The 25,177-nt window shown below is 37.6% G+C and overlaps 1 protein-coding gene, 2 long non-coding RNA genes and 1 pseudogene across 3 annotated transcripts; all 4 read right to left on the bottom strand.

Annotated features, from left to right (window-relative positions):
• Positions 1-1,073: 1,073 nt before the first annotated feature.
• LOC113277151 lies at positions 1,074-16,749 on the bottom strand (annotated as a pseudogene).
• LOC113277187 lies at positions 10,204-11,745 on the bottom strand. The gene is made up of 3 exons (XR_003324771.1): positions 11,628-11,745; positions 11,191-11,361; positions 10,204-11,074 (listed from the first exon to the last, which is right to left on the bottom strand). It is a non-coding gene; the product is annotated as an uncharacterized LOC113277187 (long non-coding RNA).
• On the bottom strand, positions 11,941-12,773 carry LOC113277188. Its single transcript, XR_003324772.1, has 3 exons — positions 12,629-12,773; positions 12,449-12,517; positions 11,941-12,189 (listed from the first exon to the last, which is right to left on the bottom strand). It is a non-coding gene; the product is annotated as an uncharacterized LOC113277188 (long non-coding RNA).
• A 3,645-nt stretch (positions 16,750-20,394) lies between the features above and the next one.
• On the bottom strand, positions 20,395-21,115 carry LOC113277186 (glycine-rich protein 5-like). Its single transcript, XM_026526343.1, has one exon. It carries the CDS (start codon positions 21,040-21,042, stop codon positions 20,503-20,505), a length of 540 nt encoding a protein of 179 aa, XP_026382128.1. The 5' UTR covers positions 21,043-21,115; the 3' UTR covers positions 20,395-20,502.
• Between the last annotated feature and the right edge of the window lie 4,062 nt (positions 21,116-25,177).

Raw genomic sequence — 25,177 nt, 5'->3', positions numbered from 1 at the left:
TACCGTTTTCCCTACATGAAGGTCAACTGGTATCAGGTGTTTATGTAGGTGCAGTGCTTTACTGGATAGAGCAATACATGTACACTTTAAAACCTAAGAGTGTAGTAGCTTTTGATTTGTAATATGATATGTTTGAATGCCTCCTACTACCTTCTGTTGACTATGACACTAATCATGTAGGGCTTATGGTATTGGGGCGCCGACATATGTTTTTATGGAATTATGTTGTTCTCTTTTTAGGACCCTGCTGAACCTAGTACTTTGAGAAATCTAGATGATACTTTGAAAAGATTTATATGTGATTCTACGCCTTCCTTACATACCACCAATCGAGCAACTCCACACGTGAATAGCCTTGTTTCGTTGAAATCGTTTATGGGGAAAAGAGTTTGAAAGTAAATAAAAGATCCTGAGAAAATCACAGAATGAGAAAAACTTACTGCTAGTCTGCTACTAGTTAACACTAGAGTTATCTTTAATTATTATTTTTACATTTTGAATAATGTTAAACAAAATCCCATCTAAAGTTTAATTGCCACCAAATCCATGTCTTGTTATCGTTTTGAAATTGTGAGTAAAAATGCTTATTCTGCAAAAGTGTTATTATCACTTTTACAGTTTATTAAACGGAAACTTAGGGAGTATTTTTATTGATTTACTATGTAAGCTAGTTGCTGCCAACTACATTTTTTCTGAATGGTATGGAAAAATAACCAAGTCACACGCACATGATGGCTAAACTGGAACTCAACACAAAAGAAAATTCTCTGAGTTATACAACTCCTGACAATGACAGATTCTCTATAGTTCGCTCGGAAAACTTGGTTGGATTTCAAACTCAACAATCAAACAAGAAAAAATAGTTTCATGTCTTTAAGAACAAACACTTACGATTACAACAGTATGTTTAAGTATATGCACATACCAACATGAATGAACCTATCATATCGACAAGTAGAGCGGGAAAATTCTCTTCTACGCAGGCTTATTCTCTTATTTCGACTTACTTGTTACTATACATTTTGAAGGCGTACCTATACAAAATCCTTCAAACTCGTAGTAACGCTAATAATTTACATGAGAACCTGTGATCTGGCGGCTGTACGGAAGCATTTGTTGCGGCTGCTTTTGCTTAGCACACAAACACAGGTCTCTAACAACTCCGGATCTTCCTCCCAAATCAAGTAAGGTACCAAATCTGGTTTCTTCAAGAGCATTTTAGAAGCTAGGAACCCAGCTATTGTCCATGTCTGGTAGAGCCTTGCTTGCTTCCGTATAAATATTCCATGCCTTGAGTCATAATACTCAGGCCACTGATCTAAAGAGAGCCTCTTCTCAGCTACCGAGACTGCCTTTTCCGCTAAATCTGTTCTTCCCATCTTGATGCATGCAAACGTGAACTAAAAAAAAATGAACGGTTAATGATGAATTCATAGATAAAGAAATTACTACTATCTACGTTTTTAAAAAAGAGATACTTTCACTTTTTCAATTTAACCTATCCTTAGGCTAAAATGAAAAAGTGAAAGTACCTCTTTTTCAAAACCGGAGGGAGTGTATCATTGCGTGACTTCTACTGAATATCCTAACCTGCCATAGAAGAGTTGGCCAAGATCCACCATTATGATACGACCAAGCCCTGCAAGAATATAAAACTAAACTATGAGCTTGTAATGCCAATTTTAGTATGTCACAAATTCATGAAGATAGATGTTTTAAAAGAAAATGCATATGTATTCTTCGGGTCACTGACGCTGATTATACACCATTCTTCATTCTTCATCGCAGGGTAAATAGGCTTATTTCCCACAAGGTTATTCCATTTAGCTTCAATTAGATTCAATAGTCCTTGGTTCTGCTTTGGAGTACCCAAAGACGGGATTATTGCCATAAGACTGCCGAACATGAAAAACCCAAAATCTATGCGAGCAGACTGTAGGTTTCCAATGAGATAACCCCCTTTATCTGGAACCCAATAAACCAGCCATTTAGGAATTTGCTCAGGATATATGTTGATGTTAGAATACGTGCATCCAACTCAAAACCAATTGGAAATGAGTGGAGCGGCCCTTCCATATTATATTTAAGTTAATTAAGCAGATTATAATGATGTCGGACTATTTTGGATCACACGCCTCCTCATGTGTAAGGCCAGTCACTAGGCCTCACACGTGGACCTAGTACGAGTTACCTGTCCATCACGTGTAAGGCCATTCACTTGGCCTCACACGTGGACCTACATACGAGTTACCAGTCCATCGGTAACAGGTGTACACAAGTGAGTGACTAAATCAGGGGTAACACCTCGACCAGTATCGACACTGGGGCTTAGCTCTTATACCATGTTAAAGTCTACGGGCATCCAACTTAAAATCAATTGGCAATGAGTGGAGCGGCACTTCCATATTATATTTAAGTTAATTAAGGGGATAGCGATGTGGGATTATTTGTCCTTTCACGGTTGAAATTTTTGGTTGCATCTTGAGAGTACTCCTCGGTTTTATAACGGTATATCTCGTTTATCTTTTTCATATCAACCCAGTAGTATTCTCTGATGTGAAACGACAATGCGCTAAGTCTATTGTTGATGGCCTGTCCAAGATTTTTTGATCCCTCATCCTTGGCAAGCAATTCTTTTGCGCTCCGTAAAGCTGTGTAGAATAAGGCCTACAATGAAGAAAAAACAAGAAACAAATAAAAACTTGTTAAAACTTTAGGTAAATCTTTTCTTACTTTCATTCATAGGTGACGCAAGTACTTATACAAAACTTCGACGCCCACTTGAGACCGTATACTTGGGTCTCAAGACAACTACATACCTAAAATATCGCAGACACAAAACCGGAAATACTTGGGTCTCAAGACACAAATGCCCATCTTGGACAAAAGACCATGAAATTGAACTCGCCCTAGTGATTTTGTGAAGATATTCGCCAATTGCACCTCTGTAGGAGTATATGATGGTGAAATAATTTTCTGTACTATCGCATCCCTGATGAGATGACAATCCACCTCTATATGTTTGGTTCTTTCGTGAAAAACAGGATTCTGAGCAATATACAATGCCGACTGACTATCACAACTGAGACTCATTCCCTGTGTATGACGAACTCCTAAATCACCTAGTAATTGCTTCAACCACTTCAATTCACAAGTAGCTGCAGCCATAGACCTGTATTCTGCTTCAGCTGAACTACGAGAAACTGTATGTTGCTTCTTGGTCTTCCGAGACACTGGCGAATCTCCAAGAAGTACAAACCACCCTGTCAATGATCGTCTAGTCAAAGGACAGCTTGCCCAATCTGAATCACACCAGCCTTTTAAACTTAGACTACTATCAGAGTGCAACAGAATTCCTTGCCCATGATTCTTCTTCAAATATCTAACCACACGAAGTGCAGCTTCTCAATGTTCTTATCTCGGATGTTGCATAAAATGAGATAACGTATGCACATAATAAGCTAGATCCGGTTTAGTCACGGACATATAAATCAATCTGCCTATCAGTCGATGATACTTTTCCGCATCACCCAGCAATGTCCATGTTGCCAAAGCTAGACGATTATTAGTTTCCATCGGAAACTCTGCTAGTTTTTCTCCTAATAACCCCGTCTCCATAATAATATCCAATGCATATTTCCGTTGACAGACATAAATACCTTGCTTACTGCGAGCTATCTCCAAGCCAAGAAAATATTTCAATTTTCCCAAATCTTTCATCTTGAAACACTGCCCCAAATATGTTTTAAATTTATTAAGCTCAACTAGATTATTTCCTGCAACAATCAAATCATCTACATACACCAAAAAATTAAGTTGCATTTTTCCCTTGATCATAGTGAAAAGGGAATAGTCCGAATAAGACTGTCGAAAACCATAATTCTTCAAAGCTGTTGATAGTTTTGAAAACCAACAACGAGGAGCCTGTTTCAAACCATACAAAGATTTCTTCATTTTACACACCATATTAGGATTACCTTTTACAAATCCTGGTGGTATTTTCATATACACCTCTTCCTCCAAGTCTCCATGTAGAAACGCATTGTGTACATCCATCTGATGCACTTCTCAATTTCTAACGGCTGCAACAGCTAGAAAAGTACGCACCGTTGTCATTTTTGCTACAGGTGCAAATGTTTCTTTGTAATCTAAGCCTTCTACTTGATGATTTCCAAAGATCACCAATCTAGCTTTCAAACGTACCAACTTCCCATTTTCATCATACTTCTCTGTATATATCCATTTACTTCCTAGTGCCCTCTTGCCCTCCGGCAATTTTTGCAATTCCCATGTATTTTGTTCTTCCAGTGCTCGTATTTCTTCTTCCATGGCTTTCTGCCATCCTGGATGTTTCATAGCTTCTTTAAAGTTGCGAGGTGCAGAACATGCCGTTATAGATACAAGATATTTCTTATGCACTGCAGAAAATCTATCACAACTAACATAATATGTCAAAGGATAAGGCGTACCTGAGGAGGATGATTGTGATGAATGAAGATGAGATGGACTATTTTCTCGAATGGTGTGCGTCACAAACCCCTTAAGCCTACTAGATGGAATCTTCGGACGCTTTCCTTTACCCATATCACCTTCTACTGTGATGTCATTGCCTGAAATCACATGCTCTGCAGATCGCTCTTGAACTGCTACACCTTCTACTTCTGTCGCAGTTACATCTTGAACTGCTACACCTTCTCCTTATGTTGCAGTTTGGACTGCTACACCTTCTCTTGCAGTCGCAGTTACGCCTGGGACTGCTGCACCTTCTCCTTCAGTCGCAATTACATCTTCAGCATCACTCCAATCGAATTCTGGACTCAACTGATCAGTCTCTGCCGGTACATCAGCCACCTCAGTCTCAATGGAAGAACCAGACTCGTCAGTCTCGGTGTCAGCGGAAAGCAAATCTGTTTCACGAGACTGAAACTGGTCAGTCGAAAATCTAACTCTGGACTGTTGTGTCGTAGTTGCATCACCATACGTATCATTCTTATATGGGAATCGATTCTCACAAAACTGAACATCTCTTGACACCAGAAATTTTCTTGTGTCCAAGTCATATACTTGCCACGCCTTTTTACCAAACGGATACCCAAGAAAACCACACCTCCTTCCTCTACTTGCAAATTTATCCCCTTTATTACTTTGATCATGCACATAGCACAGGCATCCAAACACCTTCAACTGATTATATGGAGGTTGCTTTCCAAACAATATTTCATATGGAGTTTTATTCTTCAGAATAGGTGTAGGCGTACGATTAATCAAATATGCATCCGTCAATGCACATTCTCCCCAAAACCGTATTGGCAAGTTGGGTTGAAACCTCAAGGCCCTTGCCACATTCAATATATGTTGATGTTTTCGCTCCACTCTTCCATTTTGTTGCGGAGTACCAACACACGATGTTTCAAAAACTATCCCATTAGTCTTAAAATATCCACGCAATGAATTAAACTCGGTACCATTATCACTTCTCACAATTTTGATATTTTTATTAAATTGTCGTTTCACAAGAGCAATAAAATCAAGAAACGTTTGTTCAACTGCAGTTTTATTTTGAAGCAAATGAATCCACACACCTCTTGAAAAATCATCTACTATTGTCAAAAAATACTGTGCTCCACAAGACGATGTAGCCCTATAAGGACCCCATAAATCTATATGAACCAACTAAAAAATACAACTGGATTTACTGAGACTACTAGCAAAACTACTCCTATGTTGTTTCGCTCTTGGACAAATGTCACAAACTTCATTATTCTTCTTTAATCTACTCACACCTGGCAACCTTTGTAATACTTTCTCTGACGGATGTCACATTCGTCGATGCCACAGCTCGTATGAATTTCCACTGACCGCCATAACTTCAACTTGAGGCACACCACAGAAAATATATAGTCCACCTTGTCGTTCACCCACTCCAATCACCTTCCTCGTCAACCGGTCATGTATAAGACATAAGCTGTTAGTACATTGTACAGTACATACTAACTCATCAATAAGTTGTGTGAATGAAATTAGGTTACAGGTTATTTGTGGCACATAAAGCACATTATCAAGTCTCAAACCGCCCGGCAGAATAATAGTCCCTATTTTCTCAGAGTGTGCATATTTCCCATCTGGGAGTCCAACAGTACACATCACAATATCTTTCACATCAATCATGTCATCTCTTTTACACGTGACATGATTTGTAGCTCCTATGTCTACAATCCAAGTCGTTTTAGTTTTCTTACCTTGAATCTGAGACGTAGTTTTTCTTGCATTTAAAAACTCAAGCACCTGTTTGAGTTGTGTTGCGGTTACTCCCATCAAATCTGAGCCGTCTGAGGAATTTCCACCACTCGACTGCTTTATCTCTGATATATTTAGATTGTGTGCACGAACCTGGTTGCCAGTTCCTTGTCCTCTACCCCCTCTGCCATTCGCAAATCCACCACGACCTCTACCACCGTTCCTTCCTCCTCGTCCATATCCTCTTCCACTTCTAGGTCTATCTCCCCACCATTCAGCATATCCAATAAGCTGAAGACAACCTTCATCCGAGTGTCCTTCTCTGCTACAGTGCTTGCAATATTTGTTAGGATCATATGTATTGTTGAAAGTACGTTGATCATATTGTACCTTGAACGCCATCACATTGTCATGAACTTCTGTTGTGACGGCTACATCTCCTATTCTGAGACGTTCCGAATTTACCATTGTATGATACGCTACATCTATTGAAGGAAGTGGATCTCTTGCCAACAATTGTTCACGCAAGGAACCATAGACAGCGTCTAGTCCAATTAAAAAATAATGTAGTAAATCTTCTTCTCTCAAAGTACTAACCTGAGTTGCAATATCACACTCGCACTTGCCACACTTGCACGTAGGTACATTTATATACGTGATCATCTCATCCCATATCTTGTTCAATCTTCCGAAATAGCCAGCTACACTTTCTGTTCACTTTTGTTTACACTCGCTTAAAGATGTCTTCAGCTGACATGTCCGTGTTCCACTTACAACACAAAATCGTCTCTTCAAGTGCATCCACAACAAGTTGGCATTATCATAGTCTCCCAAACTCGATCTGAGTGACGCCTCCAACGTGTTGCTGATCCAGGAAACAAGCATCGACTGAATTGCAACCCACTCTTCCAACTGGTCACTGTCTTCAGGTTCTTTGATTGTTCTATCAATGAAACCAAACTTCCTCTTAGATATCAATGATCTTCTTATGGCTCTAGCCCATTATCATAGTTATGTCCTTTTAGAACAACCGGTGTGATGATAATACCTGGACCGTCACTTGATCCTAGGTGATATACTGGATTCTTCTTCTGCGTATCATATTCTATATTCTTTCCTTTGTTTGATGATTCTATGTCACCAACCATTCTTAACGATTTTCTTTTCTTCCTGTTTTTTTTTTTTTTAGGGTTTTCAACTGGCTCGTGATGCCATGCTAAACCTTAGGTAAATCTTTTCTTACTTTCATTCATAGGTGACGCAAGTACTTATACAAAACTTCGATGCCCACTTGAGACTGTATACTTGGGTCTCAAGACAAATACATACCTAAAATATCGCAGACACAAAACCGGAAATACTTGGGTCTCAAGACACAGTCTTGAGCCCTTAAATATAACGACACTTTCTATAAATATCGCAGTTTCCTATCGTAGTTCATACTATGATACTTTCCCAATATATCGTATTTCCTAATAAAACTCCATGTCGGTTAACCTTCATAGTTACACAATATTCTGACTGAGACCATACTTGGATTTCAAGAGTTTGGCCATGAATACCCATCCGGCGATCAATCATGCAAGAGCCATCGGTGACTAATAAAGAAGGGAACATGTCAAATCCATCCAGCTAAACACAAATGTAAGATCAGTTATATGCCTGTTTGGATATCCACCCTTTCTTGCAGTGAATAGTCACCGGTAATCTTTCCGTAAGTTCTTAACAGCATAATCCACCACAACCCTATTTAGGAAGCCATTGCACACATGCGAAACAATTTCATTATTCCGACAGAAATCTTAATATCAGAAAAACAAAACATTAGCAAAGAGGTGCGCAGCGTGCATGTGTACCAGAATCAATAAGAGCTACACGGTCAATGGCTGATTCACCAAAATCGGGATCCGAAACTTCCTGATCACATGATCCATTACCTCCATCACCACGCAAACTTCTAACTTTAAAACTTGCAGGCATCAATCCTTGCCCTGGGCTATAACAGTCCACCGTTTTCTCCCAACTCTACGTACAAACAGGATAAAAGTTGTAAACAACCAGGATAAATAACTCGCCATTAGCGTGCATTCTCGCAAACGGGCATTACCTTAATTTCGTGAAAGATATAATTATTCGTAAAATGAAATGTATAACGAGTTCAGTGGGGCAACTTCGGATTATAGCATGCACAAGTAGCCCATGCGTGCAACATTATGGCTTATTATGGCGCTCTATACTGTTAGTATGTTGTATTAAGCGCGCATAAGGCTTCCTAGGCGCCTAGGGAAAAAATATCGCTCACACTTTTGCGCCTCAGGCGTTTTATTGTTTATACGCCTGCACTTAGGGCGTATTAGCAGAAGCTACATGAACAAATAAGACTAGTGTCTCGCCCGTGCTTTGCACGGGCTTAAGTTTGTTTTTGCGGAGGAATAATGAGTGAAACACTGAAATTGATGTTTAAATTAAACCGTAATTTTTGTATTCGTTCAAATGCGAAAAAATGAAAGAAGAAGATGACGACAGTGGAAGTCTATGAAAATGCAATTTCACAACAATGATAAACAAACAAATTGCTCGGGGTAGAAATATTTGAGCATGAATTATCTGTAGCCCAAGCCTTACTCCATGAAAATCATCATTATTCAGGTAAGAAATTTTCATCATCAATACTCCGTGAAAATGTGCATATCATTATGAAATTGACAATTTTTTTTGTGATTAACCAATTGATATATTGGTCGGCAGTTTGCGAGTTTGGAATTGTCGACATCCATACATACGATTAGGTGTGGATTTGCGAGTTCGGAATTGTATAACCATATTATACATTGTTTGAATAAGGAGTTTGTCTATATACATGTTTGTTTGTTACGGTGATTTGGTCACTTTTAATATTTGGGAAAACATGTATTGTGTAACACCCTGATTTTCGGGCTCGGATCCTGCCCGGATCTCATTCCCGAAAACCCGAAATGCTACTTCAATACCATAGCCGAAGCCCGGTTACTAAGCCCAAGCTCAATAAACAATTTATTTGGGCAAAATCATTTATGTTCAAATTAATAGTTTTATCGCAGCAGAATATTTAGAAAAATCTAACCGTTAACTTGACGTGATTTTTAACCCACATGAATCTTAAAGAACTATAGTTTACCATAAAAATTCATTTCACTGTTAAAGGTTCCAAATTTAATCCAAAAGAGTCACATGTTTAAGGAAGAATCATAAAATAAAAACAGACATCAGTTCGCTCCAAGAATTTTACTAAATTCAAATCAAACCCAAAAATTATTATTATTATACATTATGAATCCTTACTGAGTATAGTTCCATCCGATAATTTTCTATAATTTTTAGTTTATCTTAAACACCTTTTGACCACAGTCAAACGCGTAGTTGACCAAAACTTCAGAAAAGAAAAACATAGATAGTTCATTTTATAAAAATCATATAAAATCACTCAGAACTCCAAATCAGGTTTAATTTAGCAATTTAAAAATAAAAAATAAATATCTTCAAGTTTAAAGAACACACCAAAACCAAAAACATAAAATAGAGTAGTTTCAAAGTAGTAAAACTTCTATACAGTTGTATCTGTCAGAAAATTATTTAATTTCGTACAGTGACAAACAATTGTTTTAAAAATACTTCTGTAACTCAGAAAATTCTAATATTTAAACCCTTCATTTAATGTGAGTTTTACGCATATTATAAAATATTCAGGCATATATCTATTATATATTAATTATCTTTAATAGTCAAACTGACATGATTCATAAATTTTAATTAACTAATCAAATAGATTTTCCTTAACAAAGCATTGTTTCATTGGTTATACATTAATCCAATGATCTCCAAAGTATTAATAATCAATAAAATATCATCAAAAGTTTTTAGATAGTTTGTTGAGTATTTATTGATTATTAATAAAGGATGATTATAACCATCCTCACCATAGGGGAATAAAAGAAGAAACTGCATACACATATAGCATGGGTGTATCTCATTAATTCTAGTATAACCATTTTTCTTATGTTCAACTATGGTATACATGTACGCATTATCATCTGTAGGAGTATGGATTATTGAAGCTGCCACTTCGGAACATGTTGGTAAGGTATACTGCCTCGCATCTTTTTGCCGTCTACTAATGATTCTTAACCGCAATTCGATGGCGGGTTGGGATTGCATCCTATGCTTGGCCATCCTGAATGTCTTTGCATACGGATTATTTTGATCCATCATAGTGATTAAACCTGTGATGACGCCCAAGTACAATTCATTGTCACTCTTCTTATTATTATTTTTCATCTGGACCATGTCTGCATTTTTTTTATGTGCACCATCTACTCCCAAGTCATCCAGTTGTGTCTGTTTAAAAAATATGTTTTCCGACGCAATGTTTCATGTGCCAATTCTGTATCACATACATAGATCTGGTTGTATCCTGGATCCTTGTTGCTGGGAGGCACTATGAAGCCAATTCTGTGATATCTCTATCCCTGAATTCTATACGTACAGGGTCCCTTACCTTTACTGCTATAATTGTCGTCAAATCTTGCTCCAGTTGAGGTAAATGCAAGCATAGAGTTGTACGTCCTTATACTGTTCCTAAACTTCCTTGACAACGAACCACCATTAAAGTCTAACAACTTCTTTAGATATTCCGGGGCATCTCTAAGAAGAGGAAGCTTGGCATTTCCTTTGGAACAACATATGCTAAACTCGGGGTCAACAACGCTTCCTTTAGACCTCTCTTGGTGTCAAACTATAACACCACAGTACTTGCATGTACGATCTGGTGCACCAAAATCATATTTCTTAATACCCAATCCTGCAAAAATGACACACACCACAAAATCGTTTTTTAGTAGTCCATTTTAAGCGGCTACAAAAAGGAATTGAACTTAATTAGATTTTCTGGTTAAAAGAAAAGTATGATTATCTTACATATAGAATGTTCAACTTCCACATCTATAAATCGTGGAAGTTCATCCTCATCCGAACTGTTGTCAGAACATGATTCCAACGATATATCCTCATCAAATAGCAATCGACGTTGTAACTTAAGTTTTTCCTTCCAAATCTTCCTTTTCTCCCAAGCAAGATCCTTTTCATTCACTGATCACAATAATAATACTTTTTAGCTGTTATTACATACACTTATTAGCACTTTTTTGATAGTTCAACATAAACACATTCCAGCATTGTGATTTAAAGGCTTATGGGATAAAAAATGTATCCTAAAATGAAAGTACATTGGTCCTCGGGTAAACTTAAAAGAAATACAACACCATCTAGAGTTCTTGTGGTATTGGAACTATATATTGGCTGATCAGTTTTGAAACGGTCTTACCATAAAATTTACACGGGGTAAATGGTCTTACCATGTCTAATCATGGATTTCCGTAAATAATGATTATGGCGTGCCTCCACCTTTGTTAACGATGGGTAGAATTCACAGTTGCTGCAGTTCCCCGTTTTCCAGTGGTACATACCATTGGAAATATGATCTACTACGGCTAAGAGAATAGAAAGATATAGATTTGGCAGAGGATTAGTACGAATAAAATTTAGTCAACGTAAAGTAGAGAATAAGGAAGATTTAGATTTAGCAGAAGATTAGTACGAATAAAATTTAGTTAGATATAGATTTGGGTAGTAGGTTTTAACCACCCACCCTATACCGTGTGCTGCCTAAAACACCGAAAAGATCTCAAAACCCAAGATTGCTGTTGGTCTATATTCTATCAAGTGGGACCAGAAGCATTAGAATTCAAGCTTTGTTCAGCTTTCGACCACAGCGCTCTAAATTGGACTCAAATTATATATACAAAATTGTTAACTGCCCGTTCTACGTACCGGGCATTTTCTTTTTACTTCTAACCTGGTGAGCGCGGGCTTCGCCCCTCCATATGGAAATGCATTTTTGATTTGGTGTGCGCAGGGCTTCGTCCCGTCCATGGATAATACATTAGGAAATCAATAAAAAGAAAGCATTTAGATATATCTTTGCATAAAACATGTTATTTCACCCAAAATCCTACCGTACACATTCAAATAAAATTCATAACTGAAAAGGAGACGGAAAATTCATAACTGAATGACAATTAAAATCAATTAAAAAAAAACCCAGATACGGATATCTAAAGCCTAACAGAAACCCTAATTGGAAAATTGAAATCATATGAATTAATCATCTGTATACCTTTAATCACCAGGATCCCTTCCAATAATATCAACATCACCACCCGACCCGTTGAAGATAAATTATTCACTATAGAACCAAGTAAAATTAAAATTGAAGATATTAGATGGTTGTGACAATCATAAACCAAGTAATATGAGAAAATGGAAAAATAAATTAGGGGTTTCGTTTATTATTCACCTCTGAAGATGAAGAAGACGACTTCGAAAAGATCTGTGAGGAGAATAAATTTATTTGGTTTACAGGGTTTTAGTAGATGCAAGGGTTTATTTCTGTTCTTCTCTGATAACGGATAGAGAATCAAATTCTTTCTTTGACGGTTTCAGTAAAGGGTTTGTAGATTTTTTTTAGTTCATGAGCAGATTTGCAAGTAAATGAGGAGCGAGAAAATGGGTGAGAAGATAATGGTACTCGATAGAAAACAATGCATGGGTTAAAGTTGCCCCGGAAAATCTGAAGAGTTGTTTTAGGGCATACGTGAATCTTTTAGGGCATACGGGATGAAAACAAAATAGGGATGTAAATAATCAATTCAATAACCCCTTAACCAAATATTTTATGTAATACCAAATCTGTCCTTTTAGGATTAGTGTTAATTAATGATTAGTTATAATAATTCTGATTAGTGAGTAATGATTAATGATTAGTGATTAAGATAATTTAGTTATATATGTTTTAGTGGATGAAAAATTTGGAGGAAGAAAAAAAAAGTTTGGGTTTTTTTTGGAGGTGAAGGGGAAAGTGAGAAAAAAAGCTTGTATTTCGATTCAATGGATGAGGAGGGACAATCTTCACCAAAAAAACCTAGGAAAATACACATCAACTACAACAATGATTCGCAAATGGCTTATTTGTTAGACTATGAGAATGATTTTACACAAACTCAAGCTCAAACTCAAGAACAAACTCAAAATGATGATTTTTATGAGCCAAATTCTGTTGACGAGTACATGTATGAGGAACCCAATACTTCTAATACACAGGTACACTTCTATCTTATGGTTAATCTCGCTTCTATAGCTTCAAATTATCAAAAGTTTAGATTTTTGCTTCATGGTTCGGCGAACCAGGATCAGGTTCGGCTGACATCTATCAGCCGAATCAACCAAATGATGAACGGTTCGGCTCATTGAATGTGGTTACAGCATGCGCTGAACCTATATTTTCCACTTTCAACCCAAATGATGAACGGTTCGGCTCACTGAATTTGTTTACAGCATGCGCCGAACCTATAGTTCGGCAGTTTCATAGTAATCCGAACAGCCCGGAGTAAAAATTATTACAGGTTCGGCTTATATATTCAAAACCTTATAAGCCGAACATAAGTTTTTATCTTTTTGGGTTAAAGTAATGTTCTTGGTTCGCATATATTGAGAACTTCGTATAAGCCGAACCCTCCAACTGCTAAGGTTCGGCACATAATATTATTATCGAATGAGCCGAACATTAAATTTTTATTTGTTTGCTTAGAATTTTGTTCTTGGTTCGGCATATATTGTGAACTTCGTATAAGCCGAACCCTCCAAATGCTAAGGTTCGGCACAGAATATGATTGTCGAATGAGCCTAACATTGCTATTATGTTCCTTTTCTAGTATTTAACCTTGTGATATTCTTTGTAGATCGTGCTTGCCGGACCTGTACCCATGGAAAATCAACCAGTTCCGGTAGATATAATTCACGAGGATACCAAGGATCATTTCCAAAATGATTTGGTATGTAAGAACTTGGTGTTTACCTTAATGTTGTAGAAATATTCCGAAGTTTTTCTTACTAATTATTTGTGTTTGAATGAATGTAGAGATGGAAAACTAAACCCGAAGCAGTGGCTTGGGCTGAGGAACACGCGATGAAGATAAATTGCGTACTAGTTAAAGGACGACAAAGCCGAGGGGATCGTTTTGAATTGATTTGTGAGAGAAGTGGAGCTGGAGATAGCAAGGCTAAAACTGGTTTTATATATGCTGGGAAGACCGGGAGAAAGAATAGGACAAAGACGAAGAAAATAAGGTGCCCTTTCAAGATCATTTTCAACCTCAAGAACAAGAATAAGTCTTTGAACGAAGATGATGAATATTGGGTTATGAATAAAGAAATGGATTGTCGTCATAACCACCCACGTCCACGTGATCTTCATGGACATGCAAAAGTAGCGCGACTCAAACCCGACGAGATTCTACAAGTGGATAAAATGACACAAGCACGTTTGCCACCGTCTAGGATTCTTAGTAAATTGAAGGCGGACGACAAGAATAACAAGTCGACTATGCAAACTATCTACAATGCAAGAAATAAGATTAGAAGACTCAATTTTCAAGGTAGGATGGTGATGCGACAAGTGATGTGGTTAGGGGTGAAGCATAACTATGCTTTCCAAAAGAATTTGGATGAGTTTGGTCAAGTCACACACCTTTTTCTTGCCCACCCGGAATGCGTCAAATTGGCTCTATGCTTCCCACAAGTTCTTATATTGGATTGCACGTACAAGACTAACAAATATGAGATGCCGTTGTTGAACATTGTGGGGCATACGTCGACAAAGGCACCGTTCACCGTGGCTTTTTGTTTCTTGAAAGACGAAAAGAAAGAAAGTTATGTTTGGGGGTTAGAACAATTGAAGTTAATCTTCCCGGAGTGTTCTCTTCCTAAAGTGTTCGTTTCCGATCAAGATTCATCGTTGATGTATGCTATTAACAAGGTATTTCCGGATGCATTCAACTTTCTTTGTACGTTTCATATATGGTGCAATGTTAGAACAATGGCCCATGATACATACCTACCGGCATATCCTCATCTTCAACAACTTCATCTTCTTCATCTTCCTTCTCATATGGTTGAAAAACAACATCATCAACACCCATTACGTCTAACCTCTCTCTCAAACTTGCCACCAGCTCTTTTTTGTTCCTTTTCTTCGAGTCCGAGTAAAAGTACCGTGCTTCAGTTGGCAACGTATCAACATAATCGACATCCTTGTTATATACTTTGGACAAGTTCAAAAGTGGGAAATGGTCATATATCCACACCTACATCCAAAGAACCACATTCAAAAAATAAAAGGTAAACAATTTTTACTTGGAAACATCAAAGTAAGAAAAAATTTCGCAAAATCAGAGAAAGGTTCGGCTTATATGCATAAAATGGTATAAGCCGAACATGACAAATCAGAAGTTCGTCTTATATGTATCAAGTATTATAAGCCGAACCATATAAATATTAAGTTCGGCTTATACGATTTTATGGGTATAAGCCGAACCATACTCTGAACTCCCAAAAGTTACCTGGAGCAAAGTGAAGTTTCCTCCGATGTTTGTACTTGTCAACCTAGACGCGGTGGCAAGTTGGTCCAGCAGGTATGCGAGCGTAGCCGTTCCCCAGGCATACTTGTTACAAGTTTCAAGATTTTTGACCAATTGAAGATAGTTCGCATTTACCTTGTTTCCCGTAAGGTCGGGAAAGATGTCTCTACCAAGAGTGTAGAGCAAGTAGGCAGTTCCGGTTTGCCTCACTTTGACGGGATCCATTACCAAGGAACCTTCCCGTACTCTCTCCTTTGTGTTCTCAAATTCCCTTTTCAAGTTAGTCAACTTGATCTTCTTGTTCTTCTTGTTTCTTCCACCCTCTACGAAAACGGAATCGACATCTTTAACGGATCGACAAAACTCCAACTCAGTTTTGTATGCATCCCAACCAAGAAATTCCCACTATAAATTGTAGAGCTCATCCCAGCTCATGTCATAAAAATTAGCCTTCACACTTCTACCCCTTGCTTTAAGGCCTGTAATCTTACTAGCCTCATCAGGAGTGATTGTCATCTCTCCAAAAGGTAACTGAAATGTGTAGGTTTCTGGACAGAATCTCTCGTGAAGGCAGAGGCCGACACACTATCATATTCCTTGTGTCCATGCTTTATGATAGGCCATAAAGCACTGGCTTGGACCTAAGCAATCACCTGAGGAACCTCTTCTCGAAGAGTCCATTCCGCTGCCCTCTGGTGTCTTAATACTCGGACTGCACGGTTGTGATCAGGAGTCTCGTATATTCTCTTCGCTCAAGATTCGGCATAACCAATCAAAACATTTCCTCCGTCTTCCGGAAGACCATGAGGCAAACCATCTGATCGAGGTTTAATTATGTCATCTTCGGCAGGAATGTGGAAACCAGTGACCCGTCGACCATCATCAGCCTCATCATTCTGGGGTTCTGCCACCTTCTTACCCTTCCTGTCTTTCTTTGGATTTTCCTGGGGTTGTGTTTCTTCTTGGTGAACTTATTGACGTTCATCTTCTTCTTTTCTTCCATCTCTTACTTGTTCAGCTTCTTCTTCTAAAATGCCTCCTCTACCTCACGCTCCCAATCTTTTCTTACCACCTCCTCGAGGATCGGGAGTTTTCGAAGTAGAAGGTGTTACCTCCATCCTCTTCATCCTAGTAGCTGCATTAATCCTGAAACCAGTATGAAAATTATAAGTATGCTTCGAACAACAAAGGGATACAAACAATATGAAATATGGATTTCAAACGCCAAAAACTTGTCAACACAGAGAATGGTTCGGCTCATGATACAAAATAGTTACGAGCCGAACCAGGTCTTTAAATTTTCATTCTCTTACACAGAGGATGGTTCGGCTCATAATACAAAATGGTTACGAGCCGAACCAACATATTCGGCGCAAACCTAATACCATCGAATAAGCCGAATCTAGACTTTTGAATTGAATGATGTATTCGGTGCAAAATGGTATCATGAAAATAAGCCGAACCTACACATGAAGAATTCATAAAATTTATACAACACTATTCGTCGCAAAACAATACAACCATACAAGCCGATCCTATGCACATGCAAAATTTCTGAAATTCACAAAACATATTCGGCACAAAACTAACACCATCGAATAAGCCGATCCTAAATATAAGGCTATGTGTCATTAAGTTCGGCTCAAAAAAAAACTTAGATGTGCGCCGAACCGTTCATATGCACTTTCAGAACTCAGTTTCAAGAACGGTTCAGCGCACATCTAAGGGTTTTTTTAAGCCGAACCACACCCTGTAACAGCCGCACACACATGTTTTTGACCTAAAAATTCTATCATACCAATCAAATAAAGCATCAAAAACATCAAATACGAGATGTGTTTGTAGAACTAACCTTCTTATTCTCATTGAAGGAGTTGGTTCTTGTTCAATCTCTTCTTCCGGTTGATTTTGTGGTTGGTTTTGAGTTTGTTCTTCCGGTTGATTCTGAGTTTGTTCGTCAATAGGTTGTTCAATTGATCGGTTAGAACGAGATACTTGCTTACAACGAGCCATTATATAGTTGAATTTAATCGTCGATTAACTTCTCACGAATCGGTCGATGAATTGTGGCGATGAAAAAAAAAACATAAGGTGGAGAGGAAAGAGTTAAGGTGGAGAGGAGTTGGAAAGAGTTGGAATAGATTAGTAAGGTGGAGATAAAAAAACTGATTTTAGGTTATGTATTAGGGTAGGGATAGATTAGTAATTTAAAAGATTTAAGGGGGCATCTAGGTAATTGACCACCCATATAGGGTACCCCTTATCTGGTCACCCTAGTTAGCATTGGTGTTTAGTATGCCCTAAAACAGCCTTCAAAATCTGGCTCCCGCAGTCCTAATATAAAATGACTATCTTTGACAGCCCGTTATATTGAGAAGCCCATCCGAAGACGTTTTCCCAAGGCCCAAACAAACTTAAAAATCTTGTTTTCCACTAGTGTATATACACACTAAACCAAGCAAGAGCCCATCGAATACATATTAGGCACACATATGAAGAACAAAACACCATAAGCAGTTCCCGGCATCTCTTTCTTTCTTAGCAAACACTGCACCCTTTTCAGGATTTGTCACAGTCTATACCTGTTACTGATAAGATTTAACAGTTATAACCTGTTGTAAATAGGTCGTAGTTAATAACTGTGAACTCGTTTTGTAACGGTTTTATCTGTGACAATTCCCAGCTATAGTGATATCTAAAAATTGTTACAATATGAAATAGTCACAACTGGATTAATTTTATGATTACGACACGTGTTACTCTTGCAACAGTTATTACAACAATTATACTTCTTACGCAATATTTGCAACAAATAAACAGGTGACATGTACAGTCCTTAAGTTACGACATGTGTAGTCCTTAAGTTACGACTGCTATAACAGTTAAATTGTTACTCTTATTTGCAACAACTCTGAGATAACGATACGTGTTACTTTTACTTCCATTTGTTGTCACAGTTATACCCGTTACAATACTTTAAAAACCTCGTTAAATACTTGTTTTTCTTGTGTATGGGATTGTGTTCTTGGCGATATTGAGATACCTCGTAGTAGTGCAAACCTAACGCTTCCGCAGGCTTTGGCGCAACAGAGGGTTGTCATTAGAAATAGCTACATCTATGTTTCTTCCCAAAAAAAAAAAAATCCTCCGGTTCTATTCGTTGTTAGAGTTAAGAAAACTATATGTACCTGTGTAGGTATAGAAATTTCACAATTGAATGGAATATTAAACTAAATATATATATTTGAGTTTGCAAGATTTACAATTCCTTTCCCAGTTGTGGAATTGGTGAGACCAAAATCACACTGCAAGTTCTATTCCTTTATGGATCTGTGGCTACTTGATCCCTCTAAATGGTAAACACAATATGACAAGTAAGAAATAACAGTTGTAGTCTATATTTACAGATTTTTCATATCTGACACGATACTTCTGGCACGAACCAAATTCAGTGCAAGTATCTTTCAACTCGGAATGCTAGACGCTTACGCGCCCTAGTCGTCTTGCCTAATCGGGATTTGGCATCGTAGGTTCGTCTTTGGATGTTGTTGATAATCAATGCGTTAACTTTCTGAAGTTGTTCTTTTGATTTTGATTTATTTTTTTACCATTTTGGTATAGATAAAAAGTGTGTTTGAATCTATAGCACCAGCTGTGGGTGCAAGTACTGAAAGTCTGGATATCTGAGTGCAAGAAAACCGGTGATGTATGGAGCATGGAAGAGCCGATAATAGATGAGCAAGTAAGTATAGACATCTCATAATTAGAAGAAAATTTTTTTGACACAATAAAATAAATACGCTTTATTTTTATACTTTTAATTACTGGGAACGCAGATGCAACTGAATGTGAACAAAGATAACATTGATTTGTTCATAGGAAAAACTTTGGATGGACGTGTATACTCCATTCAATGTTTTGCCCTTCAGGCTCCTACCGGTGGATACAAAATTATATCCTATCACTATTTCATGTGGCTGAATAAATACGGCAAAATACAACAGCTTGAAGTGGATGCATCCACTTTTCCAATAAAAAGATTCACTCTCTTGCCTATGGGGATGGTACGAGGAAGGAAAAACAAAAAGCACTTCTGTACAAGTAAAAGCGTAAACCAACTCTTACTCATCCAAAACTTTATCCTTGATAATATCATAACATAACATAACGTTGTCTTATCTTGCAGATGTAATTGGTAGATTGCACTTCATAGGCGTGTCCCAAGTAAAACTGGTACCTCTTAACTCAGCCATGCTACCCAATAATAATATAGCTACCAAAAAAATAAAATCATTCCAGGGATCAGCAAAGTAATTCTGAGACTATCGGTAGTAAGCCAGAAATTATGTTTTATTGTAATTTCTAATGGTAACTTCTCCATTAAATCTCTTAAAGTTTCTTTCTTCTTTTGTTTATAATTCTTAACTATTTCACGAGTTTCTAACCCTTGGAGCGTAGAGGAGGTTATATTATTTTCATTGATCAGCCATAATGGTAATACTTTGTGCAGAGCTAGCATTTTCATTCCTAGAAAAGAGTCGATTAAATGAAAATGTACTGAAAGTAACAGATATAACAAATTATTATACGATAATTACTAACATAGAAACCAAAGTGAAACCATAAAACGATCATTAACAGAGCACGCATAGCTAGTATCTAGGAAGGAAATAACATCCAAAAAAGAAACGAAACAAGAACACACGTATACAATAATAGTACATACTTCTAGCTAGTTATAAGCCAAAATACCAAATTATGGTAGAGGATGAACACCACTACCATCTGCACATCCTGCACCACCACCTGCACCTGCACCACCGCCAGAACCACCAAGACCAATTCCACCACCTAAACCACCAAGACCACTTCCGCCACCTAAACCCCCTATTCCACCAAGACCGCTTCCACCTCCCAAACCGCCTACCCCACCAAGACCACTGCCCCCGCCGAGACCACTACCACCTCCCAAACCGCCGAGTCCACCAAGCCCGCCTGCTGCACCACCAATTCCACCGATACCACCAACACCCCCAGCAGCACCTACTCCACCAGCTGCACCAACACCCCCTAGAGCACCACCAACACCAGTGAATCCCCCAATGCCTGCGTAGCCACCTATACCACCGTATTTGACAAAATTCTTTTGATAATCCACACCTACTGCAACTGGCTTGGTTGTAGCTTTGTGATGATGAACAGCTACTGATGATGAATCTACAGGGACATTACGCGCACAAGTAGTGTAAACAGAGCACACTAGTACTAATAACATCATATACCCTAACTTGGCCATTTCTCAGTCAATTAACTCTCTCACGATTTCTCTCTCTCTCTCTCTCTCTCTCTCTCTGTGTGGAGGTGGTGATAACAACTAGTGCGTTCTAGTGTGAGTGAGGAATTCGCTGTGGTTTTGGATGAGCATAAATAGAGTTAAAAAAGAGTTATGAGCGGTGGAAAACAGTTGAGAGAATAATAAAGATGAGAGCAAAGGAAGAGAGATTTAAATGTGTATGTTAGTGTTTCACGATACTTCCGATGATGATGAAGTGCTAGCTACCTAGCTGCACATAGACATAGTTAAATATACACTGATGCTGACACAGGACTTAGTAGTGCATTTAAGATCTTACATATATACTAATATTTCTTATTAGTCATCACTTCACCTTTACTACAGCAAACTCTAACAGTCTTACACATTTACATATGCATGGGTTAGTGCTTCAAAATTTATTACAGCTTTGAGCAGTTTTCATTTAATAAGGCGTTTGGACGGGGAGGCTGCATGAATATGTAGGAGATTTAGGGTTAAATGTTCACATTTCTTAAGCTTTTCTTTGTTCTAGAGACAATCAGAAAGTGGTAAGATGCATCTAGTGTATACTGACCCATTCTGCTTGGATCTTAAAAAGAGAGAGAGGTTCTTCATACTGATCACGTAGGATCATTAAATCATCAAATATATTAATGGTTTCTTGGGTTTCTCAAGGAGAGATAAGAAATGGTTGCGCAGAGAATAGAGATGATAGACAATACAGTTTGTAGTCACCTAGGTTTGAAGAAGACAACACAGCTTTGTACTGACATTTCCACTAAAAACTACAGAACAGTTAAGTCAAATGGAATCTGTACCTGTTGCCCAAAACAAGTCGCCCGTTTTTCATCCACCATTTAATCCTAACTAGATATAGTTACTAGTGCTTTGCGCCGAGAATATAGTGTAGTTGAGGCTCGGCTCAAAATTAGTTCATTCTCCGAGCTAATCATCTAATATCAACTTATGATAACTCATGATAATAAATAATTAACGTTTTTATTCCGGCAAATAATCAACTCAAATAGTGCTGATTTGGATATTAGTTCGTATTTTTACAACGTTTATTTAAACGGAAAATGGGTCATTTGTCCAAATATTTTTAAATCACGGTTCAAATGGACGAGTAAAAAATAGTTTGGGTGAAATGGACAAAAAAAAATTAGCAAGGATGAAACCGGATTCATACTAGCTTAAATTTTAAAAATAGCAAGGATGAAACTGGATACATCCTGTGTAAATTAAAAATAAGAAAAAATATTTGAAAATGGGCATGATGAAACTGTTTACATCCTGCCTATTTTTACATTTTTGTCCATTTAAACAATATCAAAATCTAACTGTCCTTTTCACCCAGAAATTGTTGATTTTGGACTTTTTAACCAATTTTGTGTTATTTCATCATGCTCATTTTCAAATATTTTTTCTTATTCTTAATTTATACAGGATGTATTCAGTTTCATCCTTGCTAAAAAAAATTTGTCCATTTCAACCAAACTATTTTTTACTCGTCCATTTAAACCATGATTTAAAAATATTTGGACAAATGATTCATTTTCCGTTATTTAAATTCTTCCCATCACATGATCAAATATAACAATTTTGCGGTCAAATACATACACTTGATTTGTAGAGTATTTTGTTGAATCGACCTTTCGAGTTATTCATTTAGTCTGTTCTATAACTTTAAGTATAGATATACACAGTGCCATCTTCCATCCATTACTGCTGAGTGGTGATAATCTGCACCACTTCTGGATTTCATTTCGCAAAATCCTCTCTTCCTAGTCTAAAGATGCACCAAGAAAAACTCTCATCTGCTCAGTCCTAAAGTAACTCAAGTCCCACTTCACCACATCCCATTGCATGTGATCTCACAATCACCCATCACCTGTCGGAAAACAGGTATAGAGGAGAGTAGAGTAGAGAGGGACACAAACTCAGAGAACCTTAATGATTACATTTTCATTAAACTTGGAATACATTCTTTCGATTACAATCGACTCTGTATATACTGCACGATGACAACACATAGTGCTTGACTCACTCCTAGAACAACTCACCACTTGCTCACATTACGTAACAACTAAAGAAGACCTATTAAAACTCCTAACAATACTCAACTACTTAGCCTACTCGCCCACTAAGACCAATGCTTGCAACTACTGCCACTCTGACCACTAAAATACCAATCAAACTACTCAATATGATATCAACTAACACTCAATTTAATAGGACAAGTATGCACTATTTTGTGACACTCCCCCTTAGTGCATACCTAGGTATGTTTTACCAACATGGTTAATTAGTTACCTTGACATCCAGCAGACATTTAAGTCTTTGAAATATACGATATTGCAATCCCGACACTGGAGTCCTTTCTGAATCCTGAGAATTAAGTCTCCACGAACGTTCATGATCCCATCACCTGAGCTTTAAGTCATCTCTTTGAGTATGGCATTTGCCGCATCATCTGCACGAACATTTGAATCACCAACATACTGTGAAACACCACCAAGGATGCATATAATCCCGCAATTGACAGTATTGTGGTCATTCCATATCGTCATGCGAAATTGACCAAAAATTTTTGTAACCATTATCACGGCCTTATCACTGAGCTTCACCAAGCAAACACCCCACGGGAAACGTAAATCCATTGCAGACTATTTAAAATGTCCATAATCACACACTAACATCAATAGGAACATTATGCGCAACGATAAGCCATGTATGAAAATACATCAACAGACACACCTACGTCTTACCGGCTTGGGTAGGAAACTTGCAAACACCGCGATGCAAAACCACTGTACCAACATCGACAATACCAGACCAATCATCACAACTGGGAATGCATCCTTCTCACTGGTTATTGGTTTACGAAATGGAACCAAACTTTGTGCCTTGCAGCAAACCAATGTCTTCTTAGACATATCAAACAGTTATAAGCACTTAGCAAATCACCCAAGACTTCATTTTCAAAACAGTCACCAAGACTAAAAATGAAAATACATCGCAACCAACGAAAATGAACAATTCTTTGGCAAGAAATTTAAACAACTTCAACTGAGCTCCAACATTTTGAGCTTTTAAAAGAAACCAATGAAACAAGCTAATAAAACGCTGCCTCACAGAGCTAAAAAAAAAGTATCAACGTATGTGCAAGTATTGACTTGAAGACAGTAACTCAATACCAAAATAACCCACTGATGATCCATGTCAAAAAATTGACTGAACCATACATGATTGCATGGCATCACATCTTGAAATAAGTAGCCACAGAATACAACCTACAACCTGGAGAAGAATACCAGCAAGAACCTCGAACAACATATTACACAACCTCACATCAATAAAAACCAAAATCTGCAAGCAATAATAATCTGAAGATAACCATACCTCCATCAAAACGCAACCAGGTCATGAGACATACTCACTGTGTAATATAAACGAATACAACCATCAAATCCTTTTGTCTAGTTGCTTGAACGCCACTAATAAGTGCAGCAACTACAAACTAGAAATGAAACGGATCATTATCCATCACCAAGAATGAAACACGCCATCCATGTATTCAAGCCTCAAATTCCGACTCAAAATATTTAAGTCATTTCTTTGACATCTGATTACTTCAGACCTTAAATCAAGACCAATTGGAAGAAGATTAATATAGTGATAGCTTACCCTTTTAAGAACAGCTTCTTCGAAGAATACCACTTCCATTAGCAGTTTACAAACTTCTTCTACAGTGAGGTATATATCCAGCTGAACCTCTTAGCACCAAAAACCAACTCCCACGGATCTTTTCCTTGAAGATAAGACTCCACACATAGCAACATTATATGAGTAACCAAACATAAAACTCAAACAAGAGAACCAAAGGTTCCCCTTTCTTGCCAAACAGGTTATCATCAACAACCTCAAATAGATTTCAGTGAATAATAAAATCAAACACTCTGTGAACGATAAAAGATAACATTCTCTATCACTAACCTAACTCTCGTATACAATATCATAAATGATGAACGAGATAGAAAGATAAAGATGTAAACACAGAGAGTAACATATGAGTAATAAAATCAAACACTCTGTGAGCAACAAAATAAAAGCA

The sequence above is a fragment of the Papaver somniferum genome, chromosome 5, assembly GCF_003573695.1.
Source record: "Papaver somniferum cultivar HN1 chromosome 5, ASM357369v1, whole genome shotgun sequence".
NCBI lineage: Eukaryota > Viridiplantae > Streptophyta > Magnoliopsida > Ranunculales > Papaveraceae > Papaver > Papaver somniferum.
Note: the sequence above shows the minus strand (reverse complement) of the source record. Positions and strands in the feature narration are given on the sequence as shown.

What these genes read in the sequence shown, in the direction of transcription:
- LOC113277186 (XM_026526343.1), bottom strand. Translation starts at nt 21,042, where the DNA reads ATGGCCAAGTTAGGGTATATGATGTTATTAGTACTAGTGTGCTCTGTT.